The sequence below is a fragment of the Lepidothrix coronata genome, unplaced genomic scaffold (genome assembly GCF_001604755.1).
Source record: "Lepidothrix coronata isolate B3197 unplaced genomic scaffold, Lepidothrix_coronata-1.0 Scaffold188, whole genome shotgun sequence".
Classification (NCBI taxonomy): Eukaryota; Metazoa; Chordata; class Aves; order Passeriformes; family Pipridae; genus Lepidothrix; species Lepidothrix coronata.
Window position 1 is genome coordinate 440,478 of NW_016690368.1, and position 22,955 is coordinate 463,432.

The window sequence follows — 22,955 nt, forward strand, 5'->3', positions numbered from 1 at the left end:
TGGTGTGAATCTGAGTCCACAAAAGGCAGATCAAAGTTTGCCATTGATTTCAAGAGTCAGCACATTGGCTTCTCATAGGGAAATCTCCTGTGGTTTAAACTACCTATTACTTGAAGTGAGAGAATCTTTTAATGTGAACTGCTTTGGTCTCTGTGATAGCACAGTCTGTGTTCTCCTTACTTCAGAAAATTTGCATGTGCTGTGAATGCCTTCAAATGTTTCTCTGGCACTTGTTCTGTGACCCTGTTCTAACTGCACAGCAGAAAACTCCCAGAGAAATAAAACCTTTTATTTTATGAAATTGATGTCATACATTACCCAGATACTGGTGCTGAATCTCTTATAGTCTCACAAGTGAATATATTTTTCTTTTTAAAGGAAGTATAACCTGGTAAAGCTTTGCTCAGTTTGAGGGGCTAATCAGTGAATTAGTTGATCAGCTTTAGCTGTTATCTTTGTATTTGCTGTGTCTCTTGATCAAGTTTTAAGGAATAGATGGTGTTGGAGATTTGTCTCCAGGCAGAGTATTGAATCTACCCTGCAGTGGGAAGGCTTCCTGTCCCAGTATTCCCCAGAGATGTTGTCTTGGAGGCGTTTTCTGGGCCTCAGTACTTGCCTGGCTTCTCCCTTTCGAAGTGAGACAGCGATGTGGTGATAACCTGCACTTCCTCCAGGAGATGAGAACGGTGGCACAGAAAGGGAGTCACTTTTAGGATAAACCTGGAACGTTCTCTGCAGTATTGGCCCCGATAAGCTGACACTGAAGTGCAGTGGATGCAGGAGGAATAGCCCAAATGGAATGTGGTGTAAATATATGATGCCCCAGAGGCTCCTGGAATAAGTGCTCCTGGATGGGTTGCTCAGGAGATGAGATCACAGCTAGTGCTGGAAACCACTAAACAAATGGGATAATGTTTTATTGAAAGTAGACCTGAGCCAAATCCTGAAATCATTCCTAAGATGGGAAGGACCATGGCATTCATGTCTAAATGAAAATTGTAGGGGGATTGTGTCGGATCTTGCAAAGATCTTGATCTTTCTGGAGTTCTGATGGTATAGAGTGAAAACAGCAGGACAATCCAGCTGTAACAGAGGAGAGAATAATTTTTTCCCAGTCCTTTATCAATCGTGTTTATTTAGATTTCAAGTCCTCAAAGGCATAAATTCTTTTACCCTGTGTATTTCAGTGGCACGTAGGACAGGCAGGAGCTGTTCCTGGTTGGAAATTCTGGGCAGCACCATCATATAAAGATGCTGAAATTCTGCTGCAGAATGTAGACAGAACTCAAAGGTCTGTGTCTGCCTCCTCGTGTGTTGTGTTTTGGGACACAGGGTACAATAATGGGTATTGTTTCCCAGATGTTTCCCATTCATTCTGTGTTAATATTTCCTTGCAAGTTAAAAAGGAGGGAAATACATGGTCTTTGCCAAGAAAAGAAATCAGAGAGAAGCCCAAAGAGAACAGCTTGCCTATTTTTATCAGCAACTGTAGACTTGCTTTCTAAACTTGAGAGAGTCTGGGAGGATCCCTTAAGTGTGTATCATGCTGAAGGGACACAGGGGAGGCATTAATAAAAAAAGAAAAAATTACTTTCTTTTCCTTCTTAAATGAAGCAGCACCCCACTGCTGTTTGCTGCCTGCTGAATGCAATGCACCCAGAGGAGTTAAAAGCGAGTTATCCTTTATTTCCTAAGATCCACAAGTTTTACCCGGAGTTCTTTTTTTGAAGGAGTGAAGCAAAAGACATCCCTGCATCCTGCCTGAGAGCAGGGAAGCAAGGAGTTAACCCCCGGTTATCCCAGGTGGCTGAACACTTGGGTTGCAGGGAAGGGCTGGGAACACTGGCTGAGCTCCTGCGCTGCTCTCTACCTGTCAGCAGCTCCTGATCCACTACTGAACAGGGAATAAGGGATGAGCCTGCTCAGCCCAGGGGCAGGAAGCTTCCCTGGGAACCTTGGGATGCTGCATTAGAGAGACACGGGCACTGCTCCTCTCCTCATTCTCTCAAAGAGTCTTTTGAGATCCCAGGGATGTGCATATGGTCTGTGCTGCTTCCTCTGGTGTCTTCACTTGAATCTCTCACTGGAATATGGATGATGCAAGCACAATTAAATGCCTCAGCCCAGAGAAAGGTAAGGGAAAATGTTTATTTGAATCACCCTTTTCGAGGGAAATTAGTTTTGCTGTGGAGAAAAGTGCAGTTTACAAAGATTCTTTGGGCACTTGTCTTCTCTTATTCAAACTTAAATGCTTGAAACAAACCGAGCAGTTTCTTAAGGGAGCCTTTGCTGTACCTTTGCCTCCTATCACCACAAAGCTTAAATAATAAATGTATCTCTAATGGCTGCTTCTTCCTGCATGAAAAGTGCAGCCAAGGAGCGCACCAGGTATGTTCATGTTCCTTCTCTGCTCCCACCAGAAGAAAGGCTTTCTATTTTTAACCAGAGACCTTCTGCTACCCACATGGGGAGAGAGGAAAGAGACACTCCAGTGCTGTTGTGAGTCAGATGTATTGTTTTAATTTTTAAAAGCAGGTGATTTGCTGCTCATTAGGTGTAGTTTCTTTACACCCATCCAGCAAGAGAGCACAGAGTCAGTCGGGGTTGAAGTTGTCCCTGGCGGGCTCAAGGCAGGGCTGAAGTCGGAGGATGCTGGAGCTGGAGCACTGTGCTGCAGTGTCCTGCATGCTCAACTTGGAGCTCAGACCTGCACTGAGGGATGCCTGAGCAATCCTAGGGATTCAAGACCGAGTCTCAAAAGCCCAGGTTTTATTTTTAAAAACCTTGTTTCCTCGTTGATTTACTGAGTAAAAGCCCAGAGAGAGAAGCCCTTCCCTGTGATGTATTTTAATTGACTCAAATGCCCAGCTTGTCTCTGTGCATTTTGTATCTTGTGCCTGTTAGGCATGTGGTTTTACAGGAGTTATGCAACAAGTAAAGAGGGCTGTGTTCAGTTCTGTGTGTTCAGAAAAGCCGCTCTGGGTGCTCTGGGTCCTGCTCTGACACCCCTGTGCCTCTGGGGAGGCAGAGCAGGAGCCTCACTCCCTGTGTTTGCAGCTGTAGAATACTCACTCCCACATTCCTGGATCCCTGGCCATGTCTTTTGAAGGACACACTCATTAAAGTTCTCTTTCCTTTCCTAAAAATCATTTCTAGGTGAAAACATCACATAGAAAAAGCTCCAGTTGTGCATGGAAATGGCCATTATTTTTTCTGTGTTCTGTGACCATATTGGAAATTATTTTATATATTGATAAAAATAATATTAAATCCAATAATACTTCTGGTCTGTGACATATTTAATGATTCTGAGAACTATGCAAACCATTCAGGTGAGTAATCAAAGGGTCTCAGTCTGCATCAGAACAACAGGAAAATGTTAACCAGTATTTTCCTCTGAGACTTGTTAAGAATGAAGCAGAGATGATGAGATGCATTTGGGCATTGTCAATATTTATTTAAATAGCAAAAAAGCAGATTTTAAAGCTTGGCAGAGGAGTTTATTTACTTGTGCCATATTGCTGGAGTAGAGGCTGGAGATTTGGAAGCATGGAAGCTTTAATTGAACTGGATGCTAAAAGAGAGAATGGGGAGAAACTATTTGCTGTGTGCAAGAACTTTTCTTGTTCCAATGAAAGAGGGTGATTTTCTTAAATCTTCAGAACCTGTAAATTCCCAGGTTTTGGATTGAGTTAATCAAAATGGCACATTTATAATGGAATCACAGGTGGGTTGGGTTGGAAAGGACCTTAGAGCTCATCTGGTTCCACCCCCTGCCATGGGCAGGGACACCTTTCACCAGCCCAGGTTGCTCCAAGCCCCGTCCAACCTGGCCTTGGACACTTCCAGGGATGGGGCTGCCACAGCTTCTCTGGGCAACCTGTGCCAGGGCCTGCCCACCCTCCCAGGGAAGGATTTCTTCCCAATATCCAATGTGAATCCATTGTCTGTCAGTTTGAATCCATTAACACACTTCTGCTGATTGCATTTTCCAACAGAAGTGTTTCAGGGCTGAAAACTGAAATAGTTTGGTTTTGAAAATGTCAGGATGGGACACTCTGAGTATTCCTCATCTAATTATTGTTCTCTGAAACATGGTGTACCAGTGTGGATCCCTTTGCACTTTAAACAGACAGTGTCCTCAGGGAAGGTGTGATGAAGCAGGAATTGTGCCACTCAAAGTCCTTTTGGCTTCTCACTGCTGGGTTCAGCTTCCAGCTTCTGGGAACAGGTTGGAGAGAGAGGGGCTGTCCCTGAGGGTGTCCCTGGAGGACCATCCCTGGAGCAGTTACTCAGGTTTGTTCCTTGCTGCAGTCAGGGAGGCTGAGAAGGGCTCAGTGTGTGTGGTTGCACCAGCCCGGGGGCTCTGCCAGATGGTGTCCTCCTAAGCCAGGGAATGGAAGCACCTGGAAAACCAGGGGGGAACTTCCAAGGATGGAAGCTCCATGAGCTGCAGCTGCAGGCAGGGAGCCGAATGAAGGTTCTTTTTGAGGGTTCCACCTTCTTGCTGTCATCTGCAGCATTAAAAGGAAATAGGATTCTCCTCTCACTTGGGTATAAACCAGTGGTGATGTAACTGGAGCCAGTTATTCCACAGGATATGAAAGCCCCTGGAAGTCGTTTGTTAAACTATTAAAACATTCCTAGTGAGAGGCACCAACACCCTGGCTCTCAGCACTTCAGTGTTCTGGAGACTTGCCACTCTCCTTTTCTAAGGGGTTCTGGCTGCCTAGAAGCTGAATAGTCATGGAGGATGATCCAAGCAATGACTTGCTCCCAGTGATTCTGGAATGTTCATCTATCGCTAAGGAGACGTTGGATACTGTCAGTGCCACTGGGAGGAGAACAGGCCATGCCCTGAGTGAAGCATCTTGTCTGGGAAAGTCCTTCAGGAATGTGACAGCTGGCAAACACCTTCCAATGGAACAGCTCACGAGCTGGAGCAGCAGAATTTCAGCCTCCAAACGGCAACAGGCTTTGGGAAAGATCAACACCCAGGAGTTCTCTGCTTCCCCAGCATCACAGCCACTCTTCCTGCCTTGCCTCTAATGATGCCCTCACTGGGTCTGCTGGTCTAACCCTCGGTTAGAGGTGGGTTCCAGATGCCTTGTCTTCAGTTGGATTTAAAAAAAAGGGAGAGAAGCATTGCAAAGAAAATGTCACGTTATTGCTAAGTGGCCAACTTAAAATTAACTGATACCGTATGGGCTGATTCCTGTGATTCAAATCCCTTCTGTCCCTGACAATCATTTGCAGGGGGAATGTGAATTCAGTTACCTAAAAGGGAAAGCTTTCCCGTCACAGGGAATTGCAGAAGGAGGGACAATCAGTATTGGCCTCTGTAGGTCTAAAGATGTTATGTGGCAGAGAGAAACTAAATTTTCTGGCATGACATGGCCTGACATGGAGCGAACGTGGACCAGCCCACACTGAACAAAGCCCAGAACCACTGTTAGATGTGGATCTCTGTGGAATGTTTTCTGGAGAGCCCATTTTCCCAGTCCAGCCAGTGAGCTGACTCTTTCATATCAGCCTTCAATTCCTGCTTATCTTCTGCTCTGATCCCTGGGGGGAAATGAATCTGTCAGGCTGCTTTGTTTCAAACTGAGGTGGATATTGGAGGCCACAGCAGAAGATAGAAATCCATTTCCTGGAGGAGCCCAGGAGCAATTACTTCACTTCCTGAGTGTTTACCTGAACTACCCTGGATCCAGGACTAAATAAAATCGGGCAATAAGCTCCAGTCCCTGACCCTGCTGTGGGCTCAGCTCAGCAGCTGCCCTCGCTGTGCAACTGTGCTTCTGTTGTTGGCAATCTCCCCTCTCAGGGGTTACAGCAGGGGGTTCCTGCCTGAAGAAAACCACAATTATGGTCATCTTTCAAGCTTACAAAAGGAGCTGCCATTGGTTTCTAAGATTTACAGATGCTGGGTTCTGTAGAGTGATATATCTTGGAAGGGAAAATTGACAGTAGAGCCTCATAAGGCTGTCTCCTGGATGCCACAGAAGCTGAGAAAAGCACTGAATGAAGACAGAGCCTGGCTTGTTCCTAGAGCCAGTGCAGCTCCTTTCTTTCCATCTTTCATGAAACTGGAATATATTTGAAGAAGAGTCTGTCACCTGTTTTAAAATGTACATGGCACAAAAGGGAGGTCTAGAAAAGTTCTGAATTTTTACAGATAGATTATATTAAAGCTCACCCCAAATAAGGACGAAAAATTTGGGGGTAAAATCAATCTGTGGTGATGCATTTCAGTCTCAGGTGTCTTTTCTGAACATCGTTCACCTGACTGGTTCTCCTGTACCCCTTTTGTCTCGGATTCTTGAATTCTTAGAGCTGTTTTCCTAGAAGGTGTGTAATCACACTGATGGATCTGTTCCCTCCCATCCTGCCCTAATCTCCCTCTCTGTGTTTATGGCCCATGTCACTGAACAGATGGTCAAGTGCTGAAAGATCTTTAAATGTAAAGAGTTTAGGTTCTTATTTCAATTAAGTGTGTAGGGACATTGTCTTTTACAAGCCAGAGGTTGGAGACAAGGTGACCTTAGAGCAACGTTTATAGTCTTAAAATCTTTGTTTTATGCTGACGTTTTCTACAGTCGGCAAAATTTCATTATTGCAGCTTTGCAAGGAGAAGAGTTCAACAGCTCAAAACACAAGGCCTGTCCTCACTTAATTAAAATAATTGCATCATTTTTTTCCAGATGAGCCCAAGAGAACTAACCATCATGGCAGAAGGCAGAGTAATTGTTGTCATTATGTTGGTGCTGCTGGTGGGTCCCAGTTCCATGAATATTCCTCCAAGTGAATGAAGCCATTTAATGGATTTCACAATCAGTTCATTTTATAATAATGCAACTTATTAAACAGTTTTGGGAAGGCCTGGGAATGCTCATGGCTGTGGTTGTCTAAAGCAGCTGCCTCAGGCCTTGCCCACTGAGAATTCCAGTATGGAAAGGATGCACCAGGACATGGCTGGCACAGCCACTGCTGCTTGTCCCAGTGGAATTAGGGGCCCTGTAAACTTATGGACACTGCAGACAGATGTACTTCAGTCAAACTGAGTCACTTGAGAAGTATATTCCGAGCCAGTGCACAAATATTGAGCTTTGGAGCACGGTGGGTGAGGCAGAGAAGCCAGGGAATAACCTGCATTCCACTTGCTGTGGGCAAGATGTGCAGCTCTAATCTGGAGGGTGGATTACTGTGCTTAGAGGTGCTGTCCAGATGGCTGGGAATAGCCTGCAGCTCTGCCTGTGGCCAGGTCAGAGGGCAGGGGAGTGGAGCTGTGCTGGAATTAGGGAAAAGGCAGCTTATGCACAGTTGGGATGAGGTTGTGTCCCAGCGGGTGCTCCGGCAGTGGGGATGGTAAGAGCAAGTGAGAGGGAGAGTACAGATAACTGGCCACGTGCCAGATGGCACTGAAACCTTCTGCTTCCTCCTTGTACTCGGTGACTTCTACTGTGGGTTGCCAATTATTTTTTTTTTTTTTCTACAGCCATTAGGAGTTAGATTTCCCTGGATGGGAAATTGGGATGCCTGTATTCCAGTTCGTGTGTGTATCACTGATAGCTGTGTTACAGTTCATGTGTGTGTCACTAATAGCTGTGTTACAGTTCATGTGTGTATCACTGATAGCTGTATTACAGTTCATATGTGTGTCACTGATGCCTGTATTACAGTTCATGTGTGTATCACTAATAGCTGTGTTACAGTTCATGTGTGTATCACTAATAGCTGTGTTACAGTTCATGTGTGTATCACTAATAGCTGCCCAGGAGTATTTTAGAATCAGCCTCTTGTGCCGAGGTCACTTTGTTAATCTGGTGAACTGGGTCTGTAGTGTGTCCATGCAAGGGTGAAGGGAGTGCATGGCTGCAAAGGTACAGGTCTAATCCTTGTGGATTTACAGAGCAAATACACCATCAGCTCTGTAATATTTAATGTCTCTGGCAATCAGGATACTGAAGTTTTTAGTTTTGGTTTCTCCACTTTGAGGGCTACAGCTGTTTCCCCTTGTATTCCAGAACTGTTAGCCCTTCTCCCGTCCCTCGGCAGTGAAGTGTGCATGTTGGAAAGGAATCCCTCCCTCCTGGTGGATGGCATTAATGAGAACCCCATTTGTCTCAGGAGGATCTCCATTTTGCTCCATTTCTCCACCTCCCAAACCATGTGTGTGTTGTGCTCCTGTGTCTCCTGCAGATGCTCAGTGTGGGCTGGAGTCTGGCTCCTCTGGCATTCTCGAGGCGAAGCTCTTCTTTGGCAAGACTCTGACATCCCAGCATTGTTCAGGTGTTCCCAGTTCCATTTTTAGCTGAGCCACAGGCCAGCCTGCAGACTCAGGCACTGCTGGTTTTCAAACCTTTTCTTGTGGCATGAAAAGCCTTTGTTACACTCAGACAATAATAAGTTCCTGAAGCGCTGTGGAAAGAAGTCTTTAATCTCCATGTTGTGTCAGGTGAGCAAGATTTCTCTGAGGATGTCAAGTGAGGCAAGAATAGAAACCCATTTCAGTAGGCTTAGGTCCTAAGTCCTCAGCTCAGTGTGCTTAAGAGCTGGGAGAGGGATTGTGTCCCATTTAACCCTTTGTTGTTTCCTGTGGCTTTTCCACACTGTTGTCCAGGATCCATCACAGTCAATAAACAGAGGAGCTTTCCAGAAGATTTTATTTCTCTCTGCTTGCATGATTATTTTCTTGGGAGGCCTGAAGGACGGATTGATAGTGTCAACTAAAAGGATTTTAAATTAACCTTTCTAATTTTAACTTTAATATTGAAATAGTTCTTCTTTTCTGGTGCTGGAAATCACTGGCATTTCTCTGTACTGGCATAAAACCAAACTCACATTTGAAGTCCTGCTTGTGCAGAATTCTAATTCTAATCTGTAAACTAATATCTTGGGCAATGCAGCAATGGGAGTTACATTTCACTCTTTTTCTCCCTCTCCCGTGTCCCCAGGTTGATAACACATCAATGGTTAATGCAGGCTCTAGGATGTCCTGGCAGAACGAATATTTGAATTTATTTAGGAAATTCAGAGGATGTGATGGAGCAGGCAATGAAGCTCACAGGTCTCAGGTCCCATCCTGCCCCTGCTCCACCTGAAGAAAGGACCAGGATCTTTGGAATGAAGCTTCCTGGGTTCCCCCCTCTGGGGCAGCAGTTTTCTGTGGGATGGATGTGTGCTTGTGAGCATTAACAGGCTCTTCCCCTGATGACAGTTTGCAGTCATTGCACTAAATTACTCTTGAAAGGTGCCTCGGGAGGATGTAAGGCTGTGGCTGAAGAGTTGGAATAAATTGTGGCAAGAGTGTCCGTGGCATTACTGGCACTGCTGAGCCCTGGTGCAGACCCAGCCTGGCGGTCTTTGGAATTAATCTGTGGTTAAACTCAGAGTCCAGCCTAATATAAGAACTCTGGGCATAGGTGGTGAAATAAACAACTTCTAATTGAGAGTGAATCATCTCTAGAATTAACTACTCTAAAGCTTTTTCAAACTCTGAAAGGAGGAGTAGGAAGCACTTAATGAATGTGTTTTTAAACGGGCAATTTGTGTTCAGCTCGTCAGGGTAGAAGCGTGTGAGGCTCCTTGTACAGATCCCAGATGGCAACAGCGATTGTCTATTGTGCTTAAAACTTAATGTAGCTTAAGAGGTTGTGATAACCTGAGTGACAGATTGCTGTATTTGGAGTTTGATGGATGCATTTCAAATGGAACGAGGTAATGACTTGGTGCTTTCTAGAAATTAATCCTTACCTGCTTTGTCTGCCAGTTTTGGAGCCCCTCACTGCTCCTGGCTCTGGTGCAGCAGTTGCTCTGAGCAGTGGAGCTGCCTGGCTGTGCCCTAAACAGCTTCCACAGGGTGTGTCAGCTGGCAAAGACATTCCTAAATAGGCTGTGAGACGGAAAGATGCTTCTAACAAAGGCAGAGAAGGAGAAAAAGAAGAAGGAAGCATTTTTTTATACTTTTTTTTTTCCTCCAGCTGTACCGTGTCACCTAAATCCCCTGACTGGATAGGGCAGGAGCACGGCTTTAGGATTAGTGCGTATGATGGATTTAGGATTTGAAGCAAACATGTGTTGCTGTGTTTCCATCGTATCTGGTTTTTGCTGCCTGGAGAGAAATGTTCTCTCTTTTATCAGACATGGCCATTGAAACGCTGAGGAGACCCTTCAGAGAAAAGAGGAGGACTGGTGCAACGATACCTTGAAGAGCTGTATGAGAAGAAGATGTGATTGTTCTTTTATTTCCAGACCTGGAAAGAGACTGAAGAGCTCATGCACCTGGAGAGATTGCCAGTGAAAGGCAGGGGTGGCTCAGGAAGGCAGAGAGGGGAATGGCCTGTGCTATTAACTTTGCATTTATTTACTGCAATGGATGCTGTTGGCTGGATTTGAAGAGCAGGTAGACACTCAGGAGGTGGGACTTGCAGATCTGTTGGAAATCAAACAAAGAGAAGGGTCATCCCTGTTAGGAATCGCTGTCGGGAGGAGGAAGCAGCTGGAGGAGCCACAACTCTAACTTGCTGTAATGTCCTGATGGATGCAGCTGGGAAAGTACCAGAGGAAAAAGAATATCAGCAGGAGGCCTTGCTGTCCAGAAATGGATTCATCTACATGCCAAACTGCCTCATGGCCCTGCCCGTGCCCATCATGTGTCTTCTTTAAACTCTTGAACTGAACCCCCCCAGTCCTCCAGAGCAGACACGGAGGTACGTCCCACAGAATACAAAGGATTTTGTTGGGATATTGATATTCTAAGTCTGGACCACGAAGGAGGCCTAAATTTACTCTGAAACTGTTCTGTGACAACCTGAAAAATACCACTGGATTTTGGAAATCACCTGTCATTTTGATTTTTTCCCCAATGATATTTTGATGCTGTTACATGGAAAATGTGTGCTACAGAACCTTGATACCTCCCAAGGCCGTCGGTGCTTGGTCAGCTCATCTCAGGCATGGATGTCTCCAGGTCTCCCTTGCTGCGGAATAAGTTCTCAGATAAGGATGTCTTGAAGTCTCCCTTGCTCTGCAATAAGTTCTCAGATAAGGATGTCTTGAAGTCTCCCTTGCTCTGCAATAAGTTCTCAGACAGGGATGTCTCCAGGTCTCCTCTGCTCTGGAATAAGTTCTCAGACAGGGATGTCTCCAGGTCTCCTCTGCTCCGGAATAAGTTCTCAGACAGGGATGTCTCCAGGTCTCCTCTGCTCCACAATAAGTTCTCGGTGGCCCGTCTGGCCGAAGACTTTTTCTGGGTCGGTGGCAGCATCGTGGCTTCCCCGAGGTGGAAGATCGGCCACTTTGGTAAGGTGCAGGCTGGGCCCCGGGCACTTCAGTGAACTCCTTGGAAGCTTTCCTGTTCAAATCTGAGGTAGTGACCCCTTTGCCCAGCAGCAGAGTGGGGGAGTGGAAAAGAAGGAAGGACGTGAGGCAGCCTCAGTGTAATGTTGTGTTTCGTGGCTGATAGTGCAGCTCTTTCTGTTCTTAACAACCCCTCATTTATAACTTCATTACTGATTTCTTCCTGTTCCTCAGGAAAAGCTGAAGCAAAGCTGTACATTCTGACAGGTGCAGGCCTTTGGAAATTTTCTGTTGCATAGAATCTGTCTCCCTCTCCTTACCCACAGGGAGTTAGGTTTGTTCTCTGCCAGGGCTTGTACACCTCTTAGCACGTTGATTTTTTGTGCAGTGTTTGTAGTTTAGAGTTTTTAAATGAGTGTTTGGAAGTATCTCTGCTGTATTCTCCCATGGCAGGTCAGTGGGCTCTTGGGAGGTTGTTCTCTGAATCCTGATTCACAAAATTCTCAAGCTCTCTGGCTCTCTAAAAAGGGTCCTGTTTGGGTCCCCTCCTAGCAGCCTTTTGTTTAAATAGGTAATAAACCCAGCAAACCTAATTGGAGGTGGCTGGAGAAAAGCACTTTAATAACAGTCTTCTTGAGCCACTCATGCACGTGCAGTGAGGAGATCTGAGCAGCCTTGACCAGACCCACCCATTCCCCTGGAACCCTCTTTTGTCCCACTCATCTGTCAGCTTCACCAGTCACAGATTGTCCTTAGCAAGGAAGCTGCAGATATGGATATCTTAGAAACTCCTGGGAATTCTAGCAGAGGTTGAAAAACCCCATCCTACTGTGCTTGTGCACTTTGCTGGGCCCAGATGGCTACTGGAGTCTGAGCTGAGGGCTGGAGAGCTGACAGCCTGCCCTCCAATTAAGCACCCTAATTTCCAAGGATTAGGAGCATCTCTTCTCCCATTAACATCTCATTTATTAGGGATTGTGCGCCTTAGGGATGGATTCAGTCTCCCATTATCTCTTGTACACCGTGGACACTGTCCCAGCCATTGCTGGCAGAATTATACAGAAATTTTCTTTTCCAGATTTTTTTGGCCAGTGAACAGCAGTGTGTCCTGGCATTCAGTGAGCCAGTGAGAGCCAACAAGGGGGAGAAAATTCTTACACTAGGAATAGGATGGTTGGTGTAAAAGGTGAGAGGGACCTGCTTACAAGGCTGGAGGGATGCAAAATGAAAGAAATGAAGATTAATGAGGTTGGATGGGGCCTGATTTTTAATTGGATCCAGTGTAACGATGCGAGTCAGCCTGGTGTACCTGGGCCAGGAACACCACAGACAGGTCACCTGCAGCCTTGGCAAAACATCTTCCTGACTGTTCAGTGAACAGGATTCCCAACACACTGTACTGGATATGTGATACAGATGTATAGATTATACATATGAGTATTACATATTTTATGTGCTTTCATATTCTTATATTTATATATTTATTTTCATGAATATTTGATGGCTCCTGCCTAAAGTGAAGCTGATATTCCTGGCAGGAATAGCTGGACCAGCCAGCTCTGGGGTTTACGTCCTGATGAGCCACTTACGGCAGCAAAACCATTTCCAGTGAGACTTGAAAAATGGGGCAATTATTATCTCCTCAATGGATTCGCAGTGCTGAATGTGTGACAAGTGTGGGAGTCCTCTGTCTGTGTGTGGGAAGGCTGTTTTGGTTTGGGGATATTTTAAGGGGACAACTTGCCCGTCCGGTGCTCGTGTACCACAGGGGTTTCTCTGGGCTCTGTCGCAGCCTCGGGAGGCCCTGAGGAGGAGGAAATCCCTCAAACCTGACTTCCCCTCCTTGCATTGTTTAGGAGAGGGGTTGTTGTGAAGCACACAGGGGTGCATCCCCCCAGGGTGTGTTCCTGGGGCAGAGCCCAGGGGGTGTTTGGTGCTGCCCTCTCCCTGTTCTGGGGCCGAGGTGTGTTGGACACAGCGCGGGGCGCTCGGACCTGGGACGTGACTCTTTGACAAAGCTGGTCCGTGTACAAAAATACTCAGTGACTCAATCCTTCTGACTTCTTTCCATCCCCACATGCTAAAATACTCCCACTCCTTCACACGTTTTACATCAAACCGAGAAACCTCCTAGAAGACAATACTGCTACTGAACCATAAATAATCAGTTTGCAGACATTAGAACATCTTTCTAACAATAGGCAGGGAGTTGGTCTCTTTTCGCCCCTTGTTTCAGGACAAATTGTAGGGATTTGTGGTTTGAGTAGTTTTGTTATTTATTGCTACTTTAAAACTTTGTGTAGTAACTACAGCTGGTACTAAGAAGTATGAAAAGTCCCTGTGCATGTTCTTGCTGCATCAGTCCCGTGTGGAACTGGGTGTTCCACGTTTCTGTTCCCTGCTCTGCTCTCACAGTGCTCTTTGCTGCAGTACAGAGATCCATCTTCTCTCCATGCCTGTTTTGTCCAGATGCAAATTGAGGCAACTCATTAGAAGAGAACTGAACATAAGCTGAATTCTGAAAAAAAAAGGTACTAATGAAGTGGAAAACAGAAAAGCCTTAAATCAGCCTTAATTAAAGATAGATAGGAGCCGTTTCTTCCAAAAAAATGATTCATTGCAAGACTTGGGGGATTGTTATTTGAAGTGTAGAAATGGATCCTTACAGAAGGAATCTAAACAATAGTGAGGAGAAGCAGTCCTGCTTGTGTTCTCAGCAGTGTGCTCTTCTCATTTACATGCTGGGAAGGATCTCAGAAAAAAACAGGTGATTTTCTGTTTGATGTAAGCACCACTAGGATTTTATTTCTTTTCTGCTCTGAACTTTCAGTGCTGCAGACAGGGGAGGGGGTGGAAGGCCCTTTTTCCCTGCTCCACCTCAGTCTCCTTGGTCTGGCTGCCCCAGCAGACACCTCTGCATCCCCTCCTGGGTTCTGCTCCCCACTGCATCGCCCGAAAAGCTGCTGCTCTGACACAGCAGGAGGAGATTTCTTGTGCTTTTGTTTGTCACCAACCCCCAAAAGATCACAACAGATACCAGAGCATTGGGTCTGACCATTCAGGCAGGAGCAGGGACCAGACCTGGGCTCAGGGTGTCCCCAGACCTTCCCTACCATCGAGGATCAGCAAAGCCCAGCCCAGAGTGCAGCTGAGCTGGAGCTGCAGGAGGGCAGCTGGGAGGGGCTGGGGGCTTGGGGTGGCTTTGGGTGACAAATCCTGCCACAGAATGAACAGCTGCAGTGGAAAAGCAGTCCAAGGATGCTTATTAAAATTTTAACAGCAAGGAGCATATTCTGACTTCGTGTGAAAGCAAAGCAAATGTGTGTTACATAAAGTGTGCTTCTATTTTGGTGCTTTATTATTTTCTGCTTTGTACCAGGTGTGATCTTTGATACTTCTCCCTCATTTCTTCAAATAAGATTATTTACTGCTATAACTTCCAAAGAAGAAGTTGGACATTTAGTATGATTTTGAAGTCTGTGTGATTAGTGTTAAGAGAAATTCTTTTATTAGCTATTTTGACCATTTTCCCCCCCCCAAAACCCTATAGACCTTGTGAAATAAGTTTAAGCTTTCCATGATTATTATCTCAGTAAATTTGAGAAATATTTATCTTCTCCTGAGTTGGAAGGAAAGCAGGTGTTGAACACTTTGAAATGTCTGGGAGAGGGTTGGGCTGAGTTTGGGTCTGAGGTTGCAGTGAACCCCAGAGGTGTTTCTGGCCCAGCACTGGCTTTATGACTAATTCCTGCTGACCACACTGATTGGTCTGAGGGCAGCTCTGATTGCAGCCAAGGGATCAGCTTTAAGAAATATAAAATGTTACACTAGGGATTCTCTTGTTCTTAATTCCACACCTTCTCTCCATAAATATTTTATTAACATAAACAATATGCTCTACAGAATTGTGGCTTTAAATTTAAATTTTCTTTTATTACAGTGACCTGCTTTCAAATCAAAACGTTGAACCTTCTTTTCTGGAGTAAATTAATTGACCTTGTCTGAACACGAGCTTTTCAGCGCTTTTTCCCATTTCTTTTTACTCTACCTTGCTTCTCTTGGGTGCTTTTGCTTTTGCCTGAGAGGTGGACTTGAACCAAAGAATTGTGTTGGTTTTGATGCATTTTGGAGTACATGGAAGGAGTGTTTTCATTTGGACACTGTTTCATCTTTAATCTTGATGACAAGATTGATAAAAGAGAGCTGACCTCAGAATCTCCTTGTATTTACTTATTTATAAATCTGGACTCACTAGAATGTATATTACATGTATTAGTTTTCATTCTTCCATCCAGCATCTCAGCAGTAATTTACACTTCTCATCTCCAGGTCTGAAAAAAAGAGACAAAACCAACATTGGACACGGTAATAGTTTTAATTTTACTTAAACAGATCAGGCAGAAAAGCCACGGGAAAATCGGGTCACAGGCTCTGCTCTGTCACTATGGGAAATAAATGGGAGACTTGGCAGAAAATATGAGTCTGCATTTCTTCTGGGACAGAGCCAGTCGCTCGCAGTTGGCACTGAAGCTGAGCTCAGTCCTTGCAGCAGCTGGAGAGCAGAAAGAAGCCCCAGCCCTGGCTCAGCCCCAGCCCCGCTCCAGGGGCTTTGCCTGCAGGAGCCTCAGCTCTGCAGCAGCTCCCACGGAGGGCAGGGACCCCCAGGGCAGAGCAGAGCCCCTGGAGGACCTGCCCCATCACTGGGGTCTTTGAAGGCCACTGCACTGTCTGTGGTGCTGCCAAAGCTCCAGGAATGGGAAGGTTTGATGTCCAAAGCACAGCAGAGGTGAAAGGCCCCTGCCAGGACAGGGGAGGTTTGAGTGACGGGGAAGAACAAAAATCTGTCAGGTTCTTGTCACTGCATCTGGAAGCAAATCTGTAGGATCAGTGACCTAATCCATAGGAGCCATGGGACCTTGCTGGCCAAGGATTCCAGTCTCCAGGTAAAACTGTGTCCAGCACAAGGTTTATGTGTTGTAGGAGCTCAGATAAAGCATTTGAGATGCTCGAGAAGGGCACATCCCTTGTGCTGGCTCCAGCATATGGACATTCCATGTCAATTAATATGGGAGTGAAAACTTCCACATTTACAGGTAAGTCCACAGATGCCAAGAATTTTCCTGACTCTTTGATGGTGTACCTGACCTCTTAGTGCAGGAAATCTCATCCTGTGCCTTGAACTGTTCATTTGGCAGCTGCTTGATGTGTTTTCTTCCTGCAAAGGCAATTTGAAGGGAGCAAGGCCTGACTCAGAGCTATCACTTCCCTTCTCTCCTCAGTGGAAAGATGTATGAGCTCCATGCAGGCGGGCACCCAAATGATCAAGCTCCGTGGGGGATCCAAAGGGCTGGTCCGCTTCTATTACCTGGATGAGCACAGGTCCTGCATCCGCTGGAGACCCTCCCGCAAGAATGAGAAAGCCAAAAGTGAGTGTCAGCCACAGAGCCCCCCCTTCTCATCCCTCCTGGGGTCTTGCCCTCCTAACAGAACAACAAGCATGAAGGATTTGGCAGTTGGAAGTTGGTCATTGATAGGTGATCAAGAAGAGTGTTGCAGTTGAATTTAAAGGGCAGTAAATGATTTTATGATGAATGATTTCTGAAGTTTGAGTTGCTGTTGTTGACTGTGCAGGTTGCAGGGGTGTAGGATGTTGTAAATGAGTGGAAGGCAACCCCTGTGTGAACTGGGGCCCCTGTGGTGAGATTTGGGGTTTCTTGTGGGATTTCTGTGCAGGGTGACCCATCCTGGCTGCCCCAGGGCACTCACACAGCCATTAACGAGCTCCACGCTTTGGTCATTCCAGTCTCCATCGACTCCATCCAGGAGGTGTGTGAGGGGAAGCAGTCGGAGATCTTCCAGCGCTATGCTGACGGCAGCTTCGACCCCAACTGCTGCTTCAGCATCTACCACGGGGACCACATGGAATCCCTGGACCTGGTGTCCTCCAGCGCCGAGGAGGCCCGGACCTGGATCACGGGGCTGAAGTACCTGATGGCAGGGATCAGTGACGAGGACAGCCTGTCCAAACGCCAGCGGACCAGGGACCAATATCCTTCCTGTGCTGCCTGGGGGGCTTTCCCAGGAGGGGAGAGCTGTGGATAGCACTGGCATTCCCTGCAGCTTTGCCACAGGTAAGCACTAGGCTCACAGCTTCAGAGCAGTTCCCATTGTACTCCCTGTTTCCAGGGGACAGGAGTCCTTGGAGAGGACTGTTCTGGGCAGGGTTTGGAGATGAATGCCTGGAGTGGACTGAGAACCATACAGGTGTGTTCCTTCATCTCTGACTCCCGGTGTAAAACCACCCATTTGGTTTGGTTTTAGGGGACAAAGTGAGATGTAAAATTGAGATTCACTCAGTGTGTTCTGCTGTGCTGTGCAATGGCTACAGAGCACAGCCCGTCTAGAAACTGTAACTGAACTAGCATGAGTAGAATTAAACATTGTCTTGAACTTTCTTTCATTTCCAGTCTCATTTCCAGTGTTTCCTAATGTGAAAAAAAAAATGTATACCTAAAGTTCAGTAATATCCCTCAATATTCCACGCTGTTCCTTAACCCCTGTTCAATGTGGTTGAAGCAGACCTTTGATGAGGCAGATAAAAATGGTGATGGCAGTCTGAGCATTAGTGAAGTGCTCCAGCTCATGCACAAACTGAATGTGAACCTGCCCCGACAGAAAGTCAAGCAAATGTTTAAGGTAAGAAATGAAAACATTTGTGTTTGTTTTTTTTTTTTCTGAAAGAACAAGGATTTAACATGAAACCCAGTAGGAGAGATTGCAAATACTTCAGCAGCTGGGTTCTTTCCACTCTGCTGAGAGATACTACACAGGCCATTTGGCAGATTGAAAAGAGCTCCAGAAACACGTCATAGATAAATTGTTATGCACAGAAAAAGGCCATACACCAGGTACCTCCTGGTGTTACACAACATGGACACACACAGTAGTACCAAGATTGCTTTTTTTGCTATACTTTTTGATCAGAAACTCAGTCACGTTTCCTCCTCTGATTATGTTCTCTGTAATAAATATTATCCAGTAAAGTATCCAATATCCTACAATAATAAAATACCCAGCATGAAAACTTCTGTATCTGTCATATTTTTGCACTGCTAAGAGCTGTTTGTTTGACATTTCATTCTGCTGACCTTGACCCAATTTAGTGGGCAGCTGAACAATGGAGATGTGTAGCTTTTGTCATCACAAAGTCTCTCCAGGGACCAGGAAGCCTTTATGTGAAATCCCTCATGATTTATTTCTTTACTTTCAAAACTAGTATTCTTCCAGATATTATCAGTTTATGGCTGTGGATTTAACAGATATGCCCTCAAAACCTGGATATAAAATGACTTTCCAGGTGATGTGGGTCCCAGTGATCTGCTCAAGAAGGTGTGGGTGGTGATTCTGGCAGACACGTGCACGCTGTGTGCTGTGCTGCAGGGTGCACTGCCCTGCTCCATTGCATGGATAGCAGAAATCCTCCAGAGGGTTCCCTGGGGAACAGGAAAGACCCTCACCCTTGTTTCTTGGCTCCTACACTGTGTGAAGGAAAGACTGTGCAAAGCATTCACATGACAGCTCAGCCCGTTCCAGGAGGCTGAGCAGGGACAGCACCGACCTGCTGCTGCTCTGGGGTTTGTCCTCGTGCAGGGGTTTGTCTGTGCAAAGGGGGTGCAGGCAGGTGGGTCCCTGACTGCCCCGTTGCTGTGTGTGCAGGAGGCTGACACGGATGACAACCAGGGCACGCTGGACTTCGAGGAGTTCTGTGCCTTCTACAAGATGATGTCGACGCGCCGTGATCTGTACCTGCTGCTGCTCACCTACAGCAACCACAAGGACTACCTGGACACCGACGACCTGAGGCGCTTCCTGGAGACTGAGCAGAAGGTGGGCCCGAGCCAGGGGGAGCAGTCCAGTGTGCTGCCCTTCTGCTTTGCCTTTCAAACAGGGAGGGAACTTCAGTGTTGTGCATGTGAAAAAATAGGCAGCTAAATGTCTCTTGATTTTCACCTTGTAGGCTGGCATGACTATTTCTTCAATCTTCTTGCTCTCACTACCTTTTTTTTCCCTGTAGGCTCTTTTGTTGTGCCCCTAAATATAATCTCTACAGTTTCTTTCTTTTTTCAAGTGTTCTCTTAGAAAAATTCCATCAGCATCTGTCTGTTCCCAGTATTCAGTGTCCTGGAACGAAGCCGGTGTTTCTGTCTCTACCTGGGACTTAGTGCACAGTCCGTGATGAAACACTGAATTGCTTTGTCACACTATCTCAGCTCGTAAAGTTTTAGTTTTTCAAGAGCTGTTGAGAGAATGTATGGAAAGTTTTTTAAATACTTTGTAGTCCTAAGAAGTTGTCTCTGAGTGCTTTAACTCTGGTGCTGCAGGAACAAATGCACTGACTGGTGTTTGCCTTTTCCCATCCCTGATCTCTCCTGAAGCTGCATCCCTGAGGGTCAGAAATGCCCATCAGCTTCAAACATTGCCTAAGAAGTGAATGCCTACAAAAGCCACCTCTCTGGCAGTTGTCCTTTTGGATAAGTGGGGTGTGTTTCCATTTCATTGGTCTATTGATCCTCCAGATGGTGAGAGGAAAATGAACACTCTCCACAGAACACAAATCAGCTCAGCTAATTACTGACATGGACAAATCCTGCCTGGGGGGCTCCTCTCCCTTGCCTTCCTCACACAACATGTTCACTCTATGCCAGAAGAGCCTTATCTTTTGAACTCAGCAAATGGATCATGTATGTTCAAACCCAGTTAGAGGTTCTTTAATTCCTCTTCTTCTACTTCTATTTATTAGGTTTTAAATCACCCCCAGAAAAGGCACTGATCTGGTGGCAGATGTGCTGGTGGTTTCACTTCCCCATGTTGCCAAAACAGTCCCCAGTGTGGTCACTCCATTGCAGTCCCCTCTGGTGACAAGGGCTGGGTTTTCATGTCAGGGACAGCATCTCACAGAGAGGATTTGCTGGACCACTCAGGACAGGAATGGGAAATAATAGCATGGAGAATAGAGAATAAATCAACAGTAAATAGCAGGAATACGAATTAATAGTGTTAATAGCTCAACATAAACGGCCCTGTTTTTATAAATGACAACATTTCCAGACAGCATTTCCAGACATATATTCCCCTTTGTACTCTTTTCTTTTTTAGTTGAGAATGCAAAGCAACCTTGAAGTTAGCAGATTCTTCCTGAGAACATTATGTCCTGAATCTCTGTTTCCCTGCTAGTAACAGATTTTTCTGTCTGCTGCATAAAGATGAATCTTTTTTTTTGCTTTATTTTAAAGTAAAAAAACCTTTGATAATGCAAACTAATCCTTTAATCCTACAGGAGAAGAAATCCCATTGGTTTGTGACAAAGCTTGTTCTGTTTGGATGCTCTGTGGTGCCTAATAAGAGATCTGACCTACAAAGCAGAACTCTGTGATCAGGCAGCTGCCAATGGCACAGAACTGCTCACAAAGTGCTGCCTCTCTGATCTGCCCTGACACTGATTGACAGGAGTGAGAATCCTGCTGGGAACTGGAAATCCTGGGTCCCACTCGGGATAATCTGCCCAGTTGTTGGACTGTGTGCAGAGGGAAGGGCTGAGGGAGGCTCTGATTAATAGTTAACACTTGGGTTTTGCTGCTGTTCCAGATGACAAATGTGACTAAAGAGCATTGCCTGGAGATCATCAACAAGTTTGAGCCGTGCCTGGAGAACAAGAAGGAGGGAGCCCTGGGGATTGATGGTAAGCTACTGGTGCACGGAAAAGGCAGCTGCTTCAATGCTCGGGAGAATATTGCTTTTGCTTGCATAATACATAGTCATGGATTTTGTCAGGTTGTGCAGTGTGCTTCCAGTCTTTTTGGTTTCTTAGTATCTATTATTTGCTGAGGAACGTAAAGGGAAGTTGGATCTCTGTGGAAGAGTTTTGACAAGTACATAACATGAAGCAGCAATCACTGAAGGTCCAGATGGAACTGGATGAGTCTTAATTTGTGCTTTTGGAAAATACAGAAATACAGTAGAATTCAGTTGCATCATTCCTGCAGGTATTTTTGGAAATCCATTAAGTGTTACTAAGAGGAGTGATGTGCTCCAGAGTAAATGTGTGAAGTGGGATGATGGATTGGAATGTGTGGGGGTCATGCCTTCCTGCCCTTTGCTGCTGAAGTCTTCACTGTGAATATATCCCTGCTGCACCATCGGGCGGGGAGCTGTTATTTTGGGGACTGACTGTAAATCCTTTCCCCTAAATAGTAAATCTTCTGCCAGATCTTATTGAACCCAAGGAAAGAGTACATTCCTCAGGCACTAGCTTCTGTGCAAAAGTTCTGGGACCTCTGGAAAGTTAGTCCTGCCCATTTCTGTGGGTGTGTTGTCATCCTGAAAAGTGGCAAAACAGAGGTTGTTTGGTTTCCTGCATGAAGAAGTGGGTAGTTTCTGGTATAGAGTGTAAAGTGGGTTTTTTTTCAAGAAATGATGGTTGCTTAGGATGGATTCAGGTCTGTTCTACTTCCAGACTAAACTTTCAATTTACTTTAAAGCTTATTCTAATTCCAGTGAGGGAGCAGTGGATCTTCACTCCCTCCTGTGTCTTCCTCCTAGGACTGACAGATGCAGTTGGTGTGAGCTCACCATAACAGTCATGATCTCATGTGTTGACAAGTGCTTAGAGCAAACCACAGTGGGTTTTCAGCAGCTGCCCTGCCCGGGCTGGGTGGGATTGACTGAGGAGCAGCTCTGGATTTGCAGGAAGAGGAGCTGATGCCCTTCCCCTCGTGGCTGTTTGCTGACACACACTGTGCTCTCTCCCCTTGCCGTGGCAGCTGCTCTCCCTTGGTTGCTCCTCTGTTTTCCCCCTGGCTGTGTCACTGCTTTGCTCGTTGATTGTGGGGCCTCAAGAGCCTGGAATATTTGTCTGAGCCGAATTCCCTGCGCTGTGTCCCCGTGCCTTGTTCAAAGAGCTTTGGCTGCTATTTGTGTTTATCAGCTCTTTTCCTTTAATAAAACTTTCATCAGCACAAAATGTATAGCCTAGAAGAACCATCATAAAGGTGACATTTTATCTTGTCACAGTCAAAGGAAGTGCGCTGAGCCCTTCAGAAGTTTGGCGGGATTTTACACGGGCACTGTTTTATTTATGGAATGAGTGAAATGTCAGGAGCATTAGCAGTCTGGAAGCAGAGACCTGTCGAATAAAGGCTGGCAGCAAAGCCACGGTGGGAATGGGAATTTGAATCTTCCCTTGGTGGTGAATGGAAAATATCTGGGGGCTGCTTGAAGTGGCAGTGACAGTGTTTAATGTTAGCCTGAAGTGTGGCAGTGTCTGTGTGTGTGTACACAAATGTGCACTGGGGGTCTGAGAGAAGCAGTTTCACACGGAGATAAAATCAAAACTTGCTAAAAATTTGCTTCTCACCAGCAGTTGTGATTGCAGTACACAAATGGTCCAGGTGCTGGTGTCTGCAGGGTTTGCAAGCATCCCACTGCTTTGGAAAAACATTCCTCTGGTCCATCACCAAAAGCCCTGCAGTTAATTGATATTTTGGTGTCAAGCCTGGAGTGAACTTTGGTGTCTAAAGCGACATTAATGCAGTTCTGCAGATCTCCCCCTCCACATGCATGTTTGTGCATGAGGTGTCGTGTCCAAATTCCAGGGT

General features: G+C 45.8%; 1 protein-coding gene across 7 annotated transcripts in view; it reads left to right on the forward strand.

The window, feature by feature from the left end:
* PLCH2 (phospholipase C eta 2) overlaps positions 1 to 22,955 on the forward strand; it is a 71,813-nt gene that overhangs the window by 26,236 nt on the left and 22,622 nt on the right. For 6 of the 7 annotated variants that reach the window (XM_017831252.1, XM_017831253.1, XM_017831251.1 and 3 more), the window contains 5 exons: positions 16,581 to 16,727; positions 17,105 to 17,348; positions 17,868 to 17,997; positions 19,018 to 19,188; positions 20,947 to 21,040. In XM_017831252.1, coding sequence (XP_017686741.1) covers positions 16,581 to 16,727; positions 17,105 to 17,348; positions 17,868 to 17,997; positions 19,018 to 19,188; positions 20,947 to 21,040 — 786 coding nt within the window. Of the gene's footprint in view, positions 1 to 1,900; positions 2,134 to 16,580; positions 16,728 to 17,104; positions 17,349 to 17,867; positions 17,998 to 19,017; positions 19,189 to 20,946; positions 21,041 to 22,955 lie in introns of those variants that run through there. The other variant, XM_017831256.1, reaches the window with a different exon arrangement.